The sequence below is a fragment of the Chamaea fasciata genome, unplaced genomic scaffold (genome assembly GCF_029207755.1).
Source record: "Chamaea fasciata isolate MVZ Bird 193981 ecotype frontalis unplaced genomic scaffold, bChaFas1.0.hap1 SCAF_9, whole genome shotgun sequence".
NCBI lineage: Eukaryota > Metazoa > Chordata > Aves > Passeriformes > Sylviidae > Chamaea > Chamaea fasciata.
In genome coordinates, this window is record NW_027094094.1 from 19,562,980 (window position 1) to 19,579,329 (window position 16,350).

A 16,350-nucleotide genomic window follows, 5' to 3' on the forward strand; every position below is an offset into this window, starting at 1 on the left:
AGCGCCCGTCAGCTGCAGCTTGTGCCCCCGGCCCGGCCAGTGCGTCTGATCGCCATCACGGCATCCCTCCAGTGACCGCTGCCCGGACAGCCCCAGGGCCAGAACCCCCTGAGAGGAGGGCAATAGGAACACGATAGTCAGGACAGCAAAAGGGAAAATACGGTGCACAAGGGAATCGGGCTGTGAAGGACAGTGTTCCAGCACACACCAGAGGGGGAGATGTCCTGTTGGTCCAGTTCCAGCACTAGCAACAGCTGTAACTGTACCACTGTTGCACAGGAGGAAAAGACCTCTACACCAGGACAGCAGCAGAGCAGAGATGTAGGCTAAGTATGTCTAGCAGATGCAAAATCCTGTCAAAGGACCAGTTTTTCCCAGGAGTGTCAAGCATGTCACTTTGAGAGTCTCACAAAGCATTTCCCACTCCAACACTTGTTGCACTTGCTCAGTCAGGAGCTGATCTCCAGGAAAGCTAATGACATTCTTTGCATCCTGTGCTGAAATTTTAGACAGCATGACATTTCCTGCAGCATCACATTCAAGGTGGAATGCTGTGGCAGAGTGTTCATTACAGAGCAACAGAGAGCCCAATGCACATGGGGCATCATATCACCCTTTCCAGAGAACCACAGTGAAAGGGATAAAATTGAGCTTTTCAGCACTCACACCTATCAGCCAGTTTCTTTTCCTTGCACACAAAGAGGAAGAACTCTAAGGGACACACAAATCAGTTATTTTAACTGACCTATACAGGGTTTTCAGTTATGCCTATTCTTCCTTCTTCCTATTTGCTGGTGCTTGCCATATAGCTGATTTGGCAGCAATATTTGAGAAGATCTAACGAGATATTCTGAAGGGAAGGGCAGCCTTGAGCAGCCTCAGTTTTTGATATAAGCTTCTAGCACCTTACCCGAATTTCTCAGTCACTCACCAGCCAGCTGCACTGGCCACCTTTCACTTCTGAAGGTCTGTTACATGTCCACAATCATGTAAGTAAGATGACAAGAAGTAGTTGTAGACAGATATAGAGACAGTGCTGTTACCCCCAAGCACTGGTACCCTCCCTTTTCCCACACACTATTCCGTATCTTTAACTACCAGATCCACTCAGACTAAAAAGGCAGCAATTTTTATTTTCTGACACATTAAATTCTCACATTTTATAGGCTTTTATAAAAACCTCAAAGCGTAAAAGTATTTTTTAAAGAGTTTCCAATGTAAATTCCTGATAAACAGAAAAAAAGAGGGCAAATTACAAGAAAGACGATGTTCAAATCCCCATGCAGAAAATACTCTTCCCACCTTCCTTTGGCCTCTAACCTTTACTTTCTTGTAATAACCATGGTCTCTTGGGCCCTTCTGCACTGTAGCCTTGAATCTAGGTCCCAGTGATTGTGCAAGCCGGGAGGGGGGGGGGAAGTCCTGAAAAATGCTCACTGGAAAAAGTTGCCACTCGTACATGGGGGTGGTTCATCAAGTCTCATCCAACCCTCAATTAGGTGACACTGCTTTGCACACAAACATAGCTTCCTGTAACAAGGCTCTTCTCATTGGCACCCTTTGGGGAGGGAATGGAAACATGGAAATCAGGTCCTGCACCAGCTCTCAGTCGCTGGCAGTTTCATCACATGGGGTAAAGCATATCTCACAGCCCACTACTCCATTTCCCAAACACGCATTACCACTATTCAACTCACACTGGCTTGTGGGCTTGACCCCACTGCTCCTCAAATTAGTTAACCCACCTAACAGAGGGCAAAGTATTTGAGGGAATATTTTCTACCAGATGCAAGCTGTACTTAAGTAAGGACAAAGTCACACAACTGAGTGCAAGCCCACCTCTCAGTACACCATTATATTGTCAGTTGCTCATGAAATTTCAGTTTAGGCTGCAAGTTTCTCAACTTCTTTGTGGCTCTCCATACTGAACATACACTTGTAGCTGGTACTTCAAACATTACAGCACCAGGGTTTGCCTCAGTGCTAGGGAGAAATGGGCATTTTACTTCTCAAAAGGGATTTAACAGATGGAAAACAGCTGAAAGACAAGTCAAGTGATCCAACTCAGAAAAGAAATTTAAGGCATTAATGATACATTCATCTTGACTCCTAACAAACTGCAGCTCACACTGCTGGCAGTAAATTAAGTAAGCTGGCACATTTTATGTTCAGACAGAACAAGGAGTGATGCCACACTGCAGCCAGAGCCTCTGAAACAAAAACACTGCTTATCCACCTCTGCCTTTTGCTAAGAGGCCTCTATCTCCTCAGTCTCCTTCTCCCGTCCCATCAAGTGAAACTTCACAGCCCCCATGCAGTCAAGTTTCTGCACAACTTCACTCCCCAGCTACACTAATGGAAGTGTTATCAAGAGTGCCACAGTAGTACTACAGACCTTGATCTTTCTGACAATAGCCCTCACCTTGCAACTGCAATCAATACTGTTATTCAACTACTAAACCATATTTAGAGACTGTTCTCCAAGTACTCTAGTTAGTGGCCTCCACAGGAGTGCAAGGAAGAGGAAAGTAGGTATTTATTGCAAGGTGAAACCACAAAAAACAGAAAAGGAACCCTGTCACACTACAAGGGTAAACTTGAAATGTCAGGTGGGGTTGGGGATTACAGCCAGTGCTCAAATCAGTTGTTGTTCTTACAGTAACTAGTCAGAAGCAAGCGACAATACTTGCCTTTTCACAGGTGTGAGAGTTGAATTGGCTGAACAAGAAATGGGAGGTTAAAATACAGGACAATGATTTCTCTTTCTTCTACTAGATAGGCAGGAAACCGAAAGTAAAAATGACTGCCAGCCTTTTAAAATAAGACTGTAGAAAATACGTCTTGGCGGTCACCCTAGTGGTGCCAACAACACCAGCTTAAGGATGGTTTCAAATTAGGAGACTAAAACAAAATTAGAAATAAAAAGGGAAACATCCAACCATTCTCCCACATCTCTACACTGGAGCTGCCTGCCCCACAAGGGGCTTTGGGGAGGTAGCATTCCAGGCAAGCTTGATATCCATAACACCCATATGCCCATCCAAGATGTTCTGGTGAGCAGATGGTTTATGAACTCCAATATTCTCAGTCACTTTCAAACTTGACGGAATTGACTTGGGTCGATATAGTGCCCCCACGGTAGCTGCCTCGTTTTTTCTTTGTTTTCTCATGACGGAAAGATTTGCCTTTAGTGTATTTCAGGATGTTGTTAGCTTTCTCACCCCAGTCACCAGCTGCTCCTTTCTGTGAGGGTTGGAGGGGGAGAAAAAGGAATTCGAGTCAGTATCTAAGAGAGTGAATGCAATGCTTTGCATTTCACCGTACCCAGCAAACCCCAGCACACTCACACAGGAGCCCATACCACTCTCTCATGCGCCTCCTGGTGGAAGAAGTTCCCACCAAAACCACTCCCCAGCAGCACACCGAGACTGCTCTGCAGACGTACTTCCACAGACCAATTGTTACCACTCTGGCACCACCTAGCCCTACCTTTGCTTCAAATGAGTTATCGGCCACACGGGCATCCACTTCAATCTCTTCTTCCCTTACGCGGCGGAATGGAGAGGAGGGCTGTTGAAATAGAAAATGAGATGCAGAAACCACATACAAACACACAATATTCCTTTAGTAATGACCTCCTTCCTTGCCCTGCAAATACTGAACCCTGTTCACATCATTTCGATCTTCAAGTGTTTCTCAGATTCATCATTCTTTCCCTGCAACAGATCAGGCAGCCTCAGGTGCTCCTGTGCAAGTATATCCAATCAGCTTTGGCCAGAATACTACTACGTTCTTATGTGCACTCCCCAGGGTTCTCTAGACAAGGTTAAAGTGCTTAAGGAGACGGTAAAAATACAAATAATCCTGTGGGCCTACCAACCCAGAAAAAACCCCAAACCAGCCGACTTGTTCAGAAGGCAGTGATGCCTCTTCAGCCAGGAGCCACAGTCCACCCCCACTTACCCGCTTCACCTTGGGAACTGTGTGTGGTGTTTTGGCTTTGATCTTTGCTTTTTTAGTGTGCGGCGTTTCCGGCTCCTGAACATCTTCCCTCTTATGTTTCTTGCCGATTGTGCCTGTTAGATGTACAGCAGCAGAACTTTAAAGGCAGCATGGGGAAAAGTAATGGCTTCTGTTCCCCAGAAAGCAAACCCAATGTTGACACAGGTGTGACATCTGGTGCCTGCATTACTTCACCCAGAAAACAGACTGCTGTACCAGACACTAACAAATTCTGAGTCAGTAAGTACCTCCCCATCCTATCATAATGTATAATATTTTATGCACTAGGGTAGGTCTGTATGAATGATTTTGCATACTTGAGAGAGTTCTGTTGGTCAAAATTTGCCAGATTTTGGATTCATGCCATATGTACTTGTACGTATCCCTAGTGCATCACTAGTTGTTTTCCTCCTGGAGGGTTAAAGATTGAGACTGTGCACCAGGGCTTCAACTGTGGTGTCCCACTCCTCACAGACAAGGTCCTCCAGCAGTCTGCTTTGCTGTCACTAAATCCTGTGCATGCACAGATAGCAACCGGCAACAACTACATAGAAATGTACTTGACATTACCACAAATTTCATTACCAGCAGCCATGTAATACAGACAGAAAGATCCCACCGAATTCAAAACTAGCACCCTTCCCACTTACTACTGCACCAGATGGCACAATCTAGCAACACAGAGAGATTAGAATGAGCATTGTGTCAGAAAGTCTGCCATTCATGCTTAGCTCAGTAACTGCCTGACAGACCCACCTCCCAGACTGTTGCTAATACCTCCATTGACTTTTCCAGCCTCTTCTTCAGAGCTACTTTCACTGCTACTACTGCTGCCACCAGCTGGCTTAGACTTCATGTTGTTTGCAGCCACTGCAGATGCTTTTGCTTTCTCTGTGGAGGCAGTGGCTTTAGAACCATTCTGCACCCCTTTCACTGCCTTTTTGGGCTTCCCATCCTCTTCACTGGAACTGTCTGATGAGCTGCTGCTACTACTAGAAGCAGCTGCTTTCTTCCCCACAGTTGTTTTTGCTGCCCCTGTAGATTTGGAGGCTGGTTTCCCTGCTGGCTTTTCTTCTTCACTGTCTGAGCTATCAGAGTCAGATGTGTCTGCTTTGGGAGCTGGAGTAGGTTTGGACAGTGGCTTAGCCACTTTGCCAGCTGGTTTAGCTGGAGGGCCTTTCCTCTTCTCATCCTCAGAACTGCTGGAGCTGCTATCTGAATCAGAGCTACTTTGTGCTTTCTTTGTGGCAGCTGGTGACTTCTTTGCTGCAGGAGTTGCTGCTTTAGTTGTGGGCTTCACAGGAGCTGCCTTCTTGTCAGAACTATCAGAATCTAGAATGAAAGAAAAAGAGCAATCAAGACTAAGCCCCATTCCTTTAACACAAGGCTAACATTCAGATTCAGTGTTGATACACAGTACACTTCATCATCTGCTTGAAACAACACCGCAACGGATATTCCTGTCCAACCGCACCCTCAGACCCTGCCTAGAAACAGAAAGGTCTGAACAAGAACAACATGCATGTAGAAATTCTCCTTCTCTCCCACTCCAATACCTGAGCTGTCTGAGGAAGAACTGGAGTCTTTCTTTGCTTGTCCAGGCTTGACAACTACTTTTGCTGGTTTGGAAGTATTCTTTATCACAGGTTGTTTAGCAGGAAGCTTATTCCCTGCTTTCTTTTTATCATCTTCAGAGCTAGAATCTAAAAAAACCAAAAAAGGTTCTTCAAGTTAATAGGCTTCATGTGCAAGTTACTTTAGTGGTAACATGTATGTAATATATGGGTAAGTGAAAAGCAAAATGGCTTGTGGCTCAAGGCTAAGCCACTAGGCAACTGGCAAGCATCTAATGAACACTTGAACGGTCAGGGGACAGCATTCATTTTTCCATGCATCCTCTTTGTTGGGAAAAAGTGGAAACAAACAGTTTAAGTTCTTCACTAATGCATGCACAAGGAAATAAGTATTTGGAGAATAATGTAGGAGAAGAGGTACTGAATAAAGAACTTTAGAGATAGTACCAGTATCATCAAACTTGGGGAGAAGAAACATTGAAAAAAGAATCTATATGGTAAGGACCAAAAATACCATGCAAAAAATTAAGAGACAAAGTTGACAAAGCATACCAAGTGAGGCAGCAACAGCACAGTATCTCATTTTAGCTACTTCCTCTACCAGATGAGAGAGCAGCAGTTTGAAAATGGAGACCCTTGAGTATAAGTACACCTTTGTATTGTGTAACATGAATCTGGAACACTAAACCTGTTCTAATCCAGTATTTCTGAACACTTAAGTAACAACAATCAAAAACCTGACAGTTTTGAGAGAAACTAGGTAACAAACCCAGAAAACATAGAACAGCTGACACTCACTGGAGTGTCACACAACCTAGTGCTAGGGCCTGCTGTCTGCCACCCGACTGGCAGCTGCCACCCAGTCCCTGCCATGGCACCAGAGATGCTGAGAGATGCTACATGAGCATCTAGAACTCAGAGGGCAATTGTAGCACACAGGGAACTTACATGGGACCAAACCTCAAACCTGGTCAACAGGAGAGACAAAGTACACTGCTCCCATTTCTAGGGTCACTTCAGGAGAAGACAGCCATCTTCCAAGTCGATTTTGTACCTCATATGGTGATTACATTTTTATTTCAGAAACTTCTCCAAACACAATGGAATGCCAAACCCCAAAAATCTCAAGACACAGATGCTCAAGAAAAGTTTAGCCATTAAACTTCTGTGAGAAACCTGATTCACAATTGCCTGCCCTTTCCACCCAGCAATATGAGGACTTCTCTGCACTTGCCTATGGTCGTCTCATGGTCACACTTCACCTTGAATAGTGGGCTGCTGGTTTTCAACTTCACATCTTGCTAGCCATGGAGACTCTGAAGCTTTTAAGCTCATACACTAAGACTCTTAGATACACCACTATGAGCAACTTGGCCAGTAAAAACTTTTACACAAAAGAATCAGAACTTGATTTCTTGAATTACCTGAGTCACTGTCAGAACTGGATTCAGCCTTCTTGCTAGTCACAGCTTTCTTCTGGGGGGCAGGGATTGTTTTAGCTACTACTGCTTTGCCTGCAAAAGCAAGTTTAAAATTAATAGGCCACATCCTCACCAAACCTTTGTCCCAAGATCCAAACTTCAGCAGATGTGAAAATGCTCCATTCTCAGTACACCAGCCACTCAGCCAGTCCACGGAAGCCATGTAAGAACTTGGCTTATTCCCACCAAACTAGATCCCAATAACTTTTCAAATCAGCATGTGCAAATCCAAGCTGACCACAGTTCAGATGCAAAAGTTGTACACAGTGTGGTTTGGGATGCCTTCAAATTAAGCAGAAGCTTCCAGAAGAGCAAACAAACAGCAACATAGAACAAAGACAAATGGCTTTTTCCAGGAAGCCGAGACCTTGCAAAAACCTTGCTGGCACAATGAAGTACTTCCCCTGCAGCCTCTCCTCCTCACAACGTACCTGCTTCTGCCTTTGAGGGCACCTGCTCTGCCTCATCACTACTGTCTGAAGAGTCACTGCTCTCAGCCTTTTTTGCAGGAGCCTTAGCAAGGCCCTTCTTTGTCTGAGCTCCCTGCGGAGGTGGTACAGCACTGTATTGACCTATAAAGAGAAACACAGCATTCAGATGCCTGCATGACAACGTGAGCAGCACAAGATGTTTGTTGTGGTTAGAATAAAGCACTTCTGCCATTCACTTCCATTTATTCTCCTGTAGCTACAATCCAACACTATCTTATAATCTGAAAGATTATACCCACTCCACTGCTACCTCCTTGTTTCTATTCGGAGTTTAACTCTCCTCTTGGGGTTCGGCTGACCCAATCATCTCTGCAGAAGTTTTCTCTGCACTTTTAGAAGAACAGGAGCTTGTCAGCAAACTTTTTCAGAAAAAAACCACAGGTATGTAAATTTTTCACTGTTTTCATTTACTGCTTTCTCAAATCTTCTGGTAGGAGAGTCAGACCGACCTTGGATGATTGACCCTCTACTCAGACCAGCTCTCTATTGGAAATCTTAAAGACATTATACCACAGTGAACAGAAGCCCATTTAGCCCATCAGCTGGACTGCAACTGAACAGCCCTGGATACTTCACAAAAACCTCTATCTGGTATTTTTTACATACCAGACTTTGGCTTTTGTTTTGCAGGAGGCTTTTCATCGTCTGAGCTGTCAGATGAGTCCTCGCTACTGGAACTTTTCTTGGCACGTTTGGTTTTCCCTGGACATGCTGGAGTGGCTGCAGGTTTTGGCAGAGGTGATTTCTTAGGAACAGCCTTAACAAAGGAAATATGCATTAAAAAAGAAAATTTCAGAAATCTTGTGGAGACAACTGGATGTGGATCTTGTTTAATTCCCCTCAAGAGCAAATTCTCAAGGCAAAGGGAAAAATATTAATAGAGATTCTCAAATGCAAATTTCAAGAAACACACGAGCATCATTATCTTTCTAGCTCCTCTGCTATTTTCTGCTCCATGAACCCCTAATGGAAGCTCCAGTGGACAAAAGGGCAGAGGACTGATTGAAATTTAGCAACTGCCACATGATTAAAAACAACTATGATTATTTTTGTGTTGCAAAGAACATTTTTAAACACTCGCTAGTGGAAAACTCAAAATTACAGACAGATAAACATGAAAGAGCCAAAGTGACTTTATATAATGGAGACACAATATGGTTATGATATAAGATGTCTTCCTGTAAAGGAAGGAGCAGTAAAAGTAGTGAGGAGGTATCAGGAGAGAAAGCAGTAGATGGGAGAGATGCTAGAACACATAATCCCACTGTATGAAGGAGAAGCAGGTTAAGAGTTAAGTCAAGCACAGCATCTGTGTAGTCTGTGCCTGCAAGGTGATAACACCCAGTCTTACTAGACCTCTACACTGTTTATGAAGCTTTTCATAGTCTAATTTACCTTTTTTGGTGCAGCCTTTTCCTCATCAGAATCTTCACTGCTGCTGCTACTGCTTGCTGCTTTTCCATTGACAACTTTGGTGGTTGCCTGGGCAGCTTTACTTCCTTTTGAGAGACGTAAAAAGGGACATTGCAAAACATGCTATGGTAGATGAGGGATAATCACATTGAGCAGTGAGTATCTTAGAGAGAAAAGAACCACAGAAGTCTATAGAGCAGATTAAGGTAGTACTGCAAAACTGGTGGTTTATCCTACTGCAACCTTAGAGAAAGTTTTCTGGAAACTGTGTCTTCTAGCTCATGGCAAGTTCCAAAACTAAAGGCTTAGTAAAGATCTTCCCTGTTTTTTGAGGGGAAGTTAATGGTAAAAGCAAAACATAAACAGTTATTCAAACAATGTGGTGTTCAGGACCAGATGTTTTATTTGCATTCAGTTCTACACCTCTGTATCAGAACAGACTAGACTAGAGTGCAAATGGCAGTGAAAGCAGATTTTCAGACTACTGTGTTAATACATATGTCTTTGCATGCAGGTACAGTCCCCAGCACTCCTCCCGCTTTTTTGATTTTGCACTTTACTCATGATACACAATAACAGGTACCTGATTTAGATGTTGCTGGTTTTGGTGGTTGCTTCTTAGGTGCTTCTTCATCTGAGCTGCTTGAGTCAGAACTGGAACTCTCTGCTTTCTTCTGAGGCTGGATTTTGGTTCCAGCTGGCTTCACCATAGGTTTTGCACCTTTCTAAACAGCAGCAAGAAAATCTAATTAACTCTCAAAGTCATGAAAAGAAGACAAGGCTAATAAGATGGATTCACACAGAGTGTAGAAACAGCTGTCTTTCACAGAGGTTACCATTTAGATTTGAAAAAACCACTCTGCTTAATGGTCAAGGTTCTGAAAATCCTGGGATAACAGGATTTGCTCTAGAACACTTTGCCCTAGAAACCTCCCAGAAATGCATTGGAAGCCTCCTCTGCACATCAGTCTTCAATTCTGCCTCCTCAAAATGGGACAGCTCTGAGGCTGGCACTGTTCTCTTCCTTCTACAGATCACACTAGCCTGAAGACTGAAAATACTGACTGGGAAACTCTAGCTGGTCTCCGCTAGTGTACAATGTTATCACTCTTCCTCCCCTGACATCATTCTTCCTTGCCTCCACTTCAAGACCACAACTGCAGCAAGAAAAAGGAAAGAGAAGATTCTCTTTTTACATAAACACACACATATATATATAAATACCAAACTTATAGTAGCAACTGTAAGTGAATCTTTCTTTGGAAACGAAGTAAGCCCTGGAAGTCTTAGGATAAAGGCAAGGACCAGACTTGGACACAAAACAAACTGGTGCAAGACAAAAAACTAATTTTTCCTGAGGCCAGTCCAAATGGCAGTACAGAAATGTCTTTTTGCATTGTATCTGCAGCAGCCTGGGCACTTCATCGTTCAGGACAAGTGAGCCCAACTTCACATACAATTCTGTTGGTAGAATTTACTATTATTCATCACTGTCAAATGCATATTAACCATGTTGGAAAGAAAAGCCAACCTTTGCTGGCTTCTTCTCCTCCTCCGAGTCTGAATCGTCACTGGAGTCCTCACTGCTGCTCTCTGCCTTCTTGGCTGCAGGAACTGCTTTTGCCTTGGGCACAGCTGATGCTTTAGCTGCAAATAAGGGACAGCATACATTGATGACAAGTTAATTCACAGTTTTCACGTACCTATATCCTGCACTTGTGGCTATCAGGGCAAAAGGATATATTAAGGTCGTTAAGCCATGACTGAAGTTCATAACACTGAGTTTGCTTCTTGTGCAGTGTATGGCACACTGTTCCAAAATGGGTAAGCTAAAACATAAAAACCAATTCTAGACTTAATCTTTGTCTCGCACAAATTTAAATGCAGACTTCTATCACCAAAAAGGACAGCCCACAGAGAAAGAGCAACCCCCAAACTGAGATAATATTAGCTGGGTCTGCACAGCTTCCAGTTTAAAGAAACCTGCTGAACAAGTACAGACAGGTGTTTGCAAAGAGACCCACAGCAATGCCATCTTAAGGTTCCAGACACCTAAATGTGTTTTAGCCAAATCCACTTCCTGGTTACTGATTGCTTTTTAATGATATGGAGCTAAATAAATAGTTTTGTCTCATGTTGTATTTACAGCTGTCTTCATCAAATAAAAATCACACCTATGTTCAAATTCAGCTTTAGAATAGCTCAAGTTGAAGACGTACTTTCTTTCTGTGCCTGTCCCTCTCCTCATTTATTCCTTCCCTCCTGCAAATCAACAGCTGGACACACAAAATCTTGTGTACACAATCTGTGTACAGTGATTAACAAACATACAAGAACTGTTTCACATTAAAACGAAAAATACAGCTCACCACATGGGACCGAAATGCAGTGCAGGGATGTATTTTTTGATAGCACTAGTACATGAACTTGAAAGAAAAAAGGGCAGCAATCTCACACAAGCAGCAGGTGAGTATGGATGCCTAGCATTTCTTTGGAATGGCTAAAACCTTCTATGGCACACAAATTATGCTTTGCATAAATTGTAACAAGATAAAGAGACCACCCTTAATTAAAATGAACGTATTTTCCATGTCATGGGCAAAAGACCTGCTAAAACCGAGATCAGGCAAGACAAACCTAACCCCTGATAGCTGTTTAAGACCTCAAAAGAGCTACTGAAGTTGAGCTCTAAATGCACGTGAGAAGCCAAAGCCAAACACAACCGCGGTCTGCACTCGGGCCGCCCAGAAACCTACCTGGCTTCTTGGCCGGGGGTTTCTCATCCTCCTCGCTGGAGCTGTCGCTGCTGCTGGCGGACGGTTTCCTCTTCGCCTGGGCGCCGTTCGGGACCAGCTTTCTCTTCTTGGCCGCCGGAGACCTGCGGGCAGAGAGGCTGAGCGGGGCCCTGCGGGGCGCGGCGCGGCCCGGGCGGAGGGGCCCCCGCCCCCCGAGGGGACTTACCGCAGCCAGTAGGTGAAGATGTCCAGGAGGGACGCCGCGTTGGGGTCCTGCTCCTTCTAAAGCGAGAGAGGCCGCGTCAGCCAGTGTCGGTCGGCCGGTCAATGAGCCCCAGCACCCGCCCCGCTCCCCGCGGTCCCCGCTCCCCCCGGTCCCGCTCACCGCCGCCGCCTCCCTGGCGAAGGCGCGCGCGGCGCCCTGGCAGCCGCTCTCGCGCAGGAACGCGAGCACGAGGGGGAACAGGTCGCTGGGCACGGGGCGCCGCTCCGCCATGATGCCCACGCCGACACGTGCCGCGCGCGCACGCGCCAACGCCTGCGTGCGTGCGTGCGTGCGTGCGTCCAGCGCCCCTCCCGTTCCGCTGCCGAGGTGCCCGCCTTGGCCGCCGCGGGGCTCGGTGGCGGCGCGGGCAGACCGCGGCGGGGGCGCTCCTGTCGTGGTGCCGAGCGGCCCCCTCAGCGTCGGCGCCTGCGTCAGGGCAACCGCGCGCCGTGCCGAATGGCTGCCTGTGGTGCAGAGGCAGTAGAGGGGCTTTCCGGCCTCGGGCGTGCCCGCTCGACTCTGGAAGCGGGAAGACTTAGATTTAAGTCCACTTAAGCCTCACCAGCGTACTCCTTCTTGTCATCCGTTTTGAATCACTGAAAGGGGAATTCTGGGGAGCAGGAGTGAGGAGCTGGGGGAATGCTGGCGAGCAGAGTTGGGTTGCTCCAGGGAGGAGAACAAGCTGAGAGCTGTGGGCAGGCTCAGTGCGGCACGGCCCCTGGGACGCGGCAGGCGGAGAGCTGGGTGCTGCTAACAGCGTTCACCCGAAGTGTCAGGAAAGATGAGCTCTGAAGCAGCTGAACCCGTACTAAATCCATACAGGAACAAAGGGAGTTGGTAAAAGTAACACCATGATCCTAAAGCAGCAACCTATAAGAGAGAGACGGAAAAGGAATTTGAGACAAGGCTATCTACAATATAGGCTCGAAGGGCTTCAAGCCTGGAGGTAGGGTATGAAAGAGGTATAGCTCAAGTAAGTGCTGAAGACCTGGACCTGACCTTAAATGGAGCTTCTGGACCTATGGAAAAGGGTGGATGTGGAAGTCCCAGATGAGGCTGAGCAGGACAAGCTTAGTGTGTTAGTGTACTCAGAACCCTGATGAGTATGAGATTTCATTCACCCGTTATATATTGCTGTGGCTTTAGTTACTTTTCCAGGGAAGTTATATTCTTGTAAAACTGAAGGGCTTACTCTGTTGGATGTAGTTCTCTAATTCTGCCTTTGTGATGAATGGCGCTTTTCTTGATTTTCTTCAATAGAGTGTACTATGAAGATTGCTGAGGGCCAATGAAGAAGATTCCTGTGCTTAAAAGTCTAGATTTAGGGCTGCCAGGGTCAAAAACCCAGTGGTAGGTAGGCAGTGTTTTGTCTTTTCAATTTCCTCTACCTAGCCCTCTGCACTTAACTCTTTCCAAATATTGCTGTTCTGTGCTGTGTGGGTGTTCTGTGCCCCGGTGCCTGATGAATACACACAATTGGGCTTTGTTCTCAGCAAAGCATGCCTGTTGCTGGTGTTTCTGGAGGGCTCCGTGTTTGCACTCATGGAGAAATAGAAGTCAACTCCTGCGATATTTCTTTAAGATTCTGTCATTTTGTACAGGTGCTGTAGCCTGTGTAGCAGAAAAGGGGTGTTCAGCTGGGGCTTGCTTAGATATGTTTGCTTGTTTTTGACACGTCCTGCCCCTTTTATATATGGAATAACATGGGGCTGTGTTGCAGAAAGGAAACTGTTTTCAGGAACTAATATTTCTTAGTTTTTGTAGTTTCTCTCTACAGTAACCTACAGTTGCAAGCTTCATCTGCAAAGCTCAGCAAACTTTTGAGCTTTTGCTTTCATTGGAAGGGAAAAGATGCAGCTTTTGCTGGTAAACTATTGTTACTTTAAACCCTGCTGTGTGAAGTAACTGCTGTGAAAAACTAGGGAAATTACTGACTCTGTTTGCTTCCCTGGCTCACTTTGCTTCTCCTCTGGTTAATAAGTATCTCCCTCTCCTGCCTGGCCTTTGCCAGTTAGGTCTGTTCCCTGGGCTGTGTGGCAGCTTCTCTTCAAAGGTGTGTGGCTCTCTATGTGTGTTCCCGTGTTGTGCCTGCAGCTGTCCAGATGACCTGACAGGGAAAACTGTTTTGTCCTTGTATTCCCGAAGGCAGCAGTAGGAGATCCTGGGATCTAATGAGCAAATTCAACTGATTTATGTTACTGCTTGTGAATTCCTTTGTTCCCTTCACCTACTCCTCATAAGTCTTTTCAGTCCTCCCTTTGGCTGCCGTGTCTCTTTTGTTAGGGCTGCAGGGTGAGCTATGCATGGGATCTTTTTAATTACACAGTGACTAAACCGCCCCCAGCACTTAAGGTGAGGTGGCCCCAGTGCAGAGCAGAGGGGACAGTCCCCTCCCTTGGGGTGGTGATGCCGTCCCTGATGCCCCCAGGACACGGGGGGCCCTCCTGTCTGCCAGGACACTGCTGGCTCATGTTCAAGTTGCCATGGACCAGGCCCCCCAGGTCCATTTCTGCAGCACTGGTTTCCAGCCCCTCATTTCCCAGCTCATCTCAGAAGAGGACACTTCCATGAGAGGTCTCTGTCCTTTTCACTCTTTTCAAGACCAAGAAAAAGTGAATACCCATGAGACAGCACGGGTATTCAAACACTAATTCTTTCGTTATTACTGCTTATAAGTACCTAGCAAAAGCAGCATTGGCTCCAGGAAGAGCAATCTAGTCCTTTTCTTTGTACAGGGATAAGGCAGACCCTTGAGAGTAATGGTGCAAATGCAGTTATGTTTGTATGCTGCAGTGAACTGAAATGAGGAAAGACTTGTACAGTCAATTTTGGGCAAGGTAGGATGAAATGCTCCCTCTATTTCCCCTCTCTCTTTTATTTTTTTTTTCTTTAATTATTTCTTTAGGAGATTTGTAAGAGTTTGTTAGGCCTTCCTAACAGTGTGCCTAGTGTCCTAGAGTGTGAAGGGGCTTTTGCCTTGGTCTGTCGTCTGAGTTTTCAGTTGGAGGTTGCTGAAACAACACACTAGCAGTTACTTTATTTCAGGTCTTTTGTGGAGGCACATTAATTTCACTTCAGAGACTTGGGAAATTTAAATGCTAAAGAGGTTTCCTGTGGGCTTTGAATTGATTAAATAAAATGCAGAATATCCTAAGTGACATGGAGAAGCCCTGTGGATTCCCTGAAAGCTGACTCTGCTAACCCTCTGTGTGATACTACAAGGCTTTAAAGAGAGAGAATTTAAAAGCTTGTTTCATAAGAGCATGTTGAAATTCTCATTTAACATCAGAGAGCTGATATTGTTTTTAACTTTTTATACTGGAAGTTAGAAGATACAGAGCTTAACAATGGAAATAGTGTGGAACAGTCATAAAGTCATACGTATAGTTATCCATCTGTTTTAATAGTTCTTAATATATACTTGCTATTCCATAATAGTAAAATACTTTGCTTGGAGACTAGTTTCCAACTAGTTAACTTTTGTCTTTCACATAAATCCCAAGTTGGTTCTGTATTTGCACACTTCTCCAGTGCCAGTATGTTCTTTATTCTAGTGAATATTTTTGGGATGGTTCAGAGGGAAAAGTTATGGTTTCTTCTTTGCATACCTGGAGTTACTCATAAGGCTCTATCATCAGGAAGTGCTTTTTGTCCTACTACTTCCCTATTGAGAGAACAAACACCTTGGTTTTGGAAGACAGGCAGCGGCACACATTTTATGCGCTTAAAGTAGGTATTGAGTAAAGAAAGATTTGAAAGTAACAAAGGTTGACCAACTTCTAAAAGAGTTGATTAGTGGAAAACAGTTGGTTCCTTTCTGCTTGTAACCACCTCTGTTCTAACATTAGTGGTGACTTTAAGCTGCATACAGAATGTCCACGGTCTGCTTGGGAATGACTGCCTCGGCTGGGAAGCCACATTGTAAGGAGTCTGCTTTTGCTGTGCTGAAGTGCATCAGTGAAAGGTCTCGCCGGTACAAGTGTTTTTTCCAAGCTTGCAGAGGAATAGGCTGAATAATTTAGGCAGAATTTGTTACTTTGTTTTCAGTGGCAAAATCAGCAAATTGAGTCCCACCCTCTGAACAATAACAGTGTCCTGCTGCTGCTTATTTTCTCTATTCAAACATGAGCATAGTGTTACAAAATGGTAAATCTCATTTGGGAGACAGCATCTTCTAGATGAAAACACAGAACATCAAGCTAGTTCATTCTGTTGGGAACAACTTGGCTTCCCCCTGGAGTTTTCCCTGCTCATAGAAGACACGACAAAACCTAATTTAGGGAAGAGTATGAAGTAGGTATCGCTTGTTCTTTTCCACAAGTATTGCTCCAGGTTTCTCGAGACCACTGTATCACTGTAGCACAACTTTTCCTCGTTGTAGCGCTGTTT

At 45.1% G+C, this 16,350-nt stretch overlaps 1 protein-coding gene across 2 annotated transcripts; it reads right to left on the bottom strand.

Moving 5' to 3' along the window:
• Window positions 1–1,107: 1,107 nt before the first annotated feature.
• NOLC1 (nucleolar and coiled-body phosphoprotein 1) lies at window positions 1,108–12,202 on the bottom strand. Of its 2 annotated transcripts, none has more exons than XM_066191336.1 (14): window positions 12,082–12,202; window positions 11,923–11,978; window positions 11,718–11,839; window positions 10,493–10,608; window positions 9,545–9,686; window positions 8,944–9,047; window positions 8,155–8,305; window positions 7,489–7,629; window positions 7,001–7,090; window positions 5,559–5,705; window positions 4,780–5,334; window positions 3,964–4,076; window positions 3,490–3,570; window positions 1,108–3,243 (listed from the first exon to the last, which is right to left on the bottom strand). In XM_066191336.1, exons 1-14 carry the CDS (start codon window positions 12,190–12,192, stop codon window positions 3,085–3,087), a joined length of 2,088 nt encoding a protein of 695 aa, XP_066047433.1. In that variant the 5' UTR covers window positions 12,193–12,202; the 3' UTR covers window positions 1,108–3,084. The 2 variants fall into 2 exon arrangements, with proteins under 2 accessions (XP_066047433.1, XP_066047430.1); XM_066191333.1 differs by having other exon boundaries at window positions 4,759–5,334.
• Window positions 12,203–16,350: the final 4,148 nt, after the last annotated feature.

Bases quoted from the DNA above. Each gene is read 5' to 3' on its own strand.
- NOLC1 (XM_066191333.1), bottom strand. From the start codon at position 12,192: ATGGCGGAGCGGCGCCCCGTGCCCAGCGACCTGTTCCCCCTCGTGCTC. The intron at 5,706-7,000 runs GTAATTCAAGAA...TGGTTTTTTTAG, and splicing joins CAGTTCTGACAGTGACTCAG to ATTCTAGCTCTGAAGATGAT. The intron at 3,244-3,489 runs GTAGGGCTAGGT...CAACCCTCACAG, and splicing joins ATAACTCATTTGAAGCAAAG to AAAGGAGCAGCTGGTGACTG.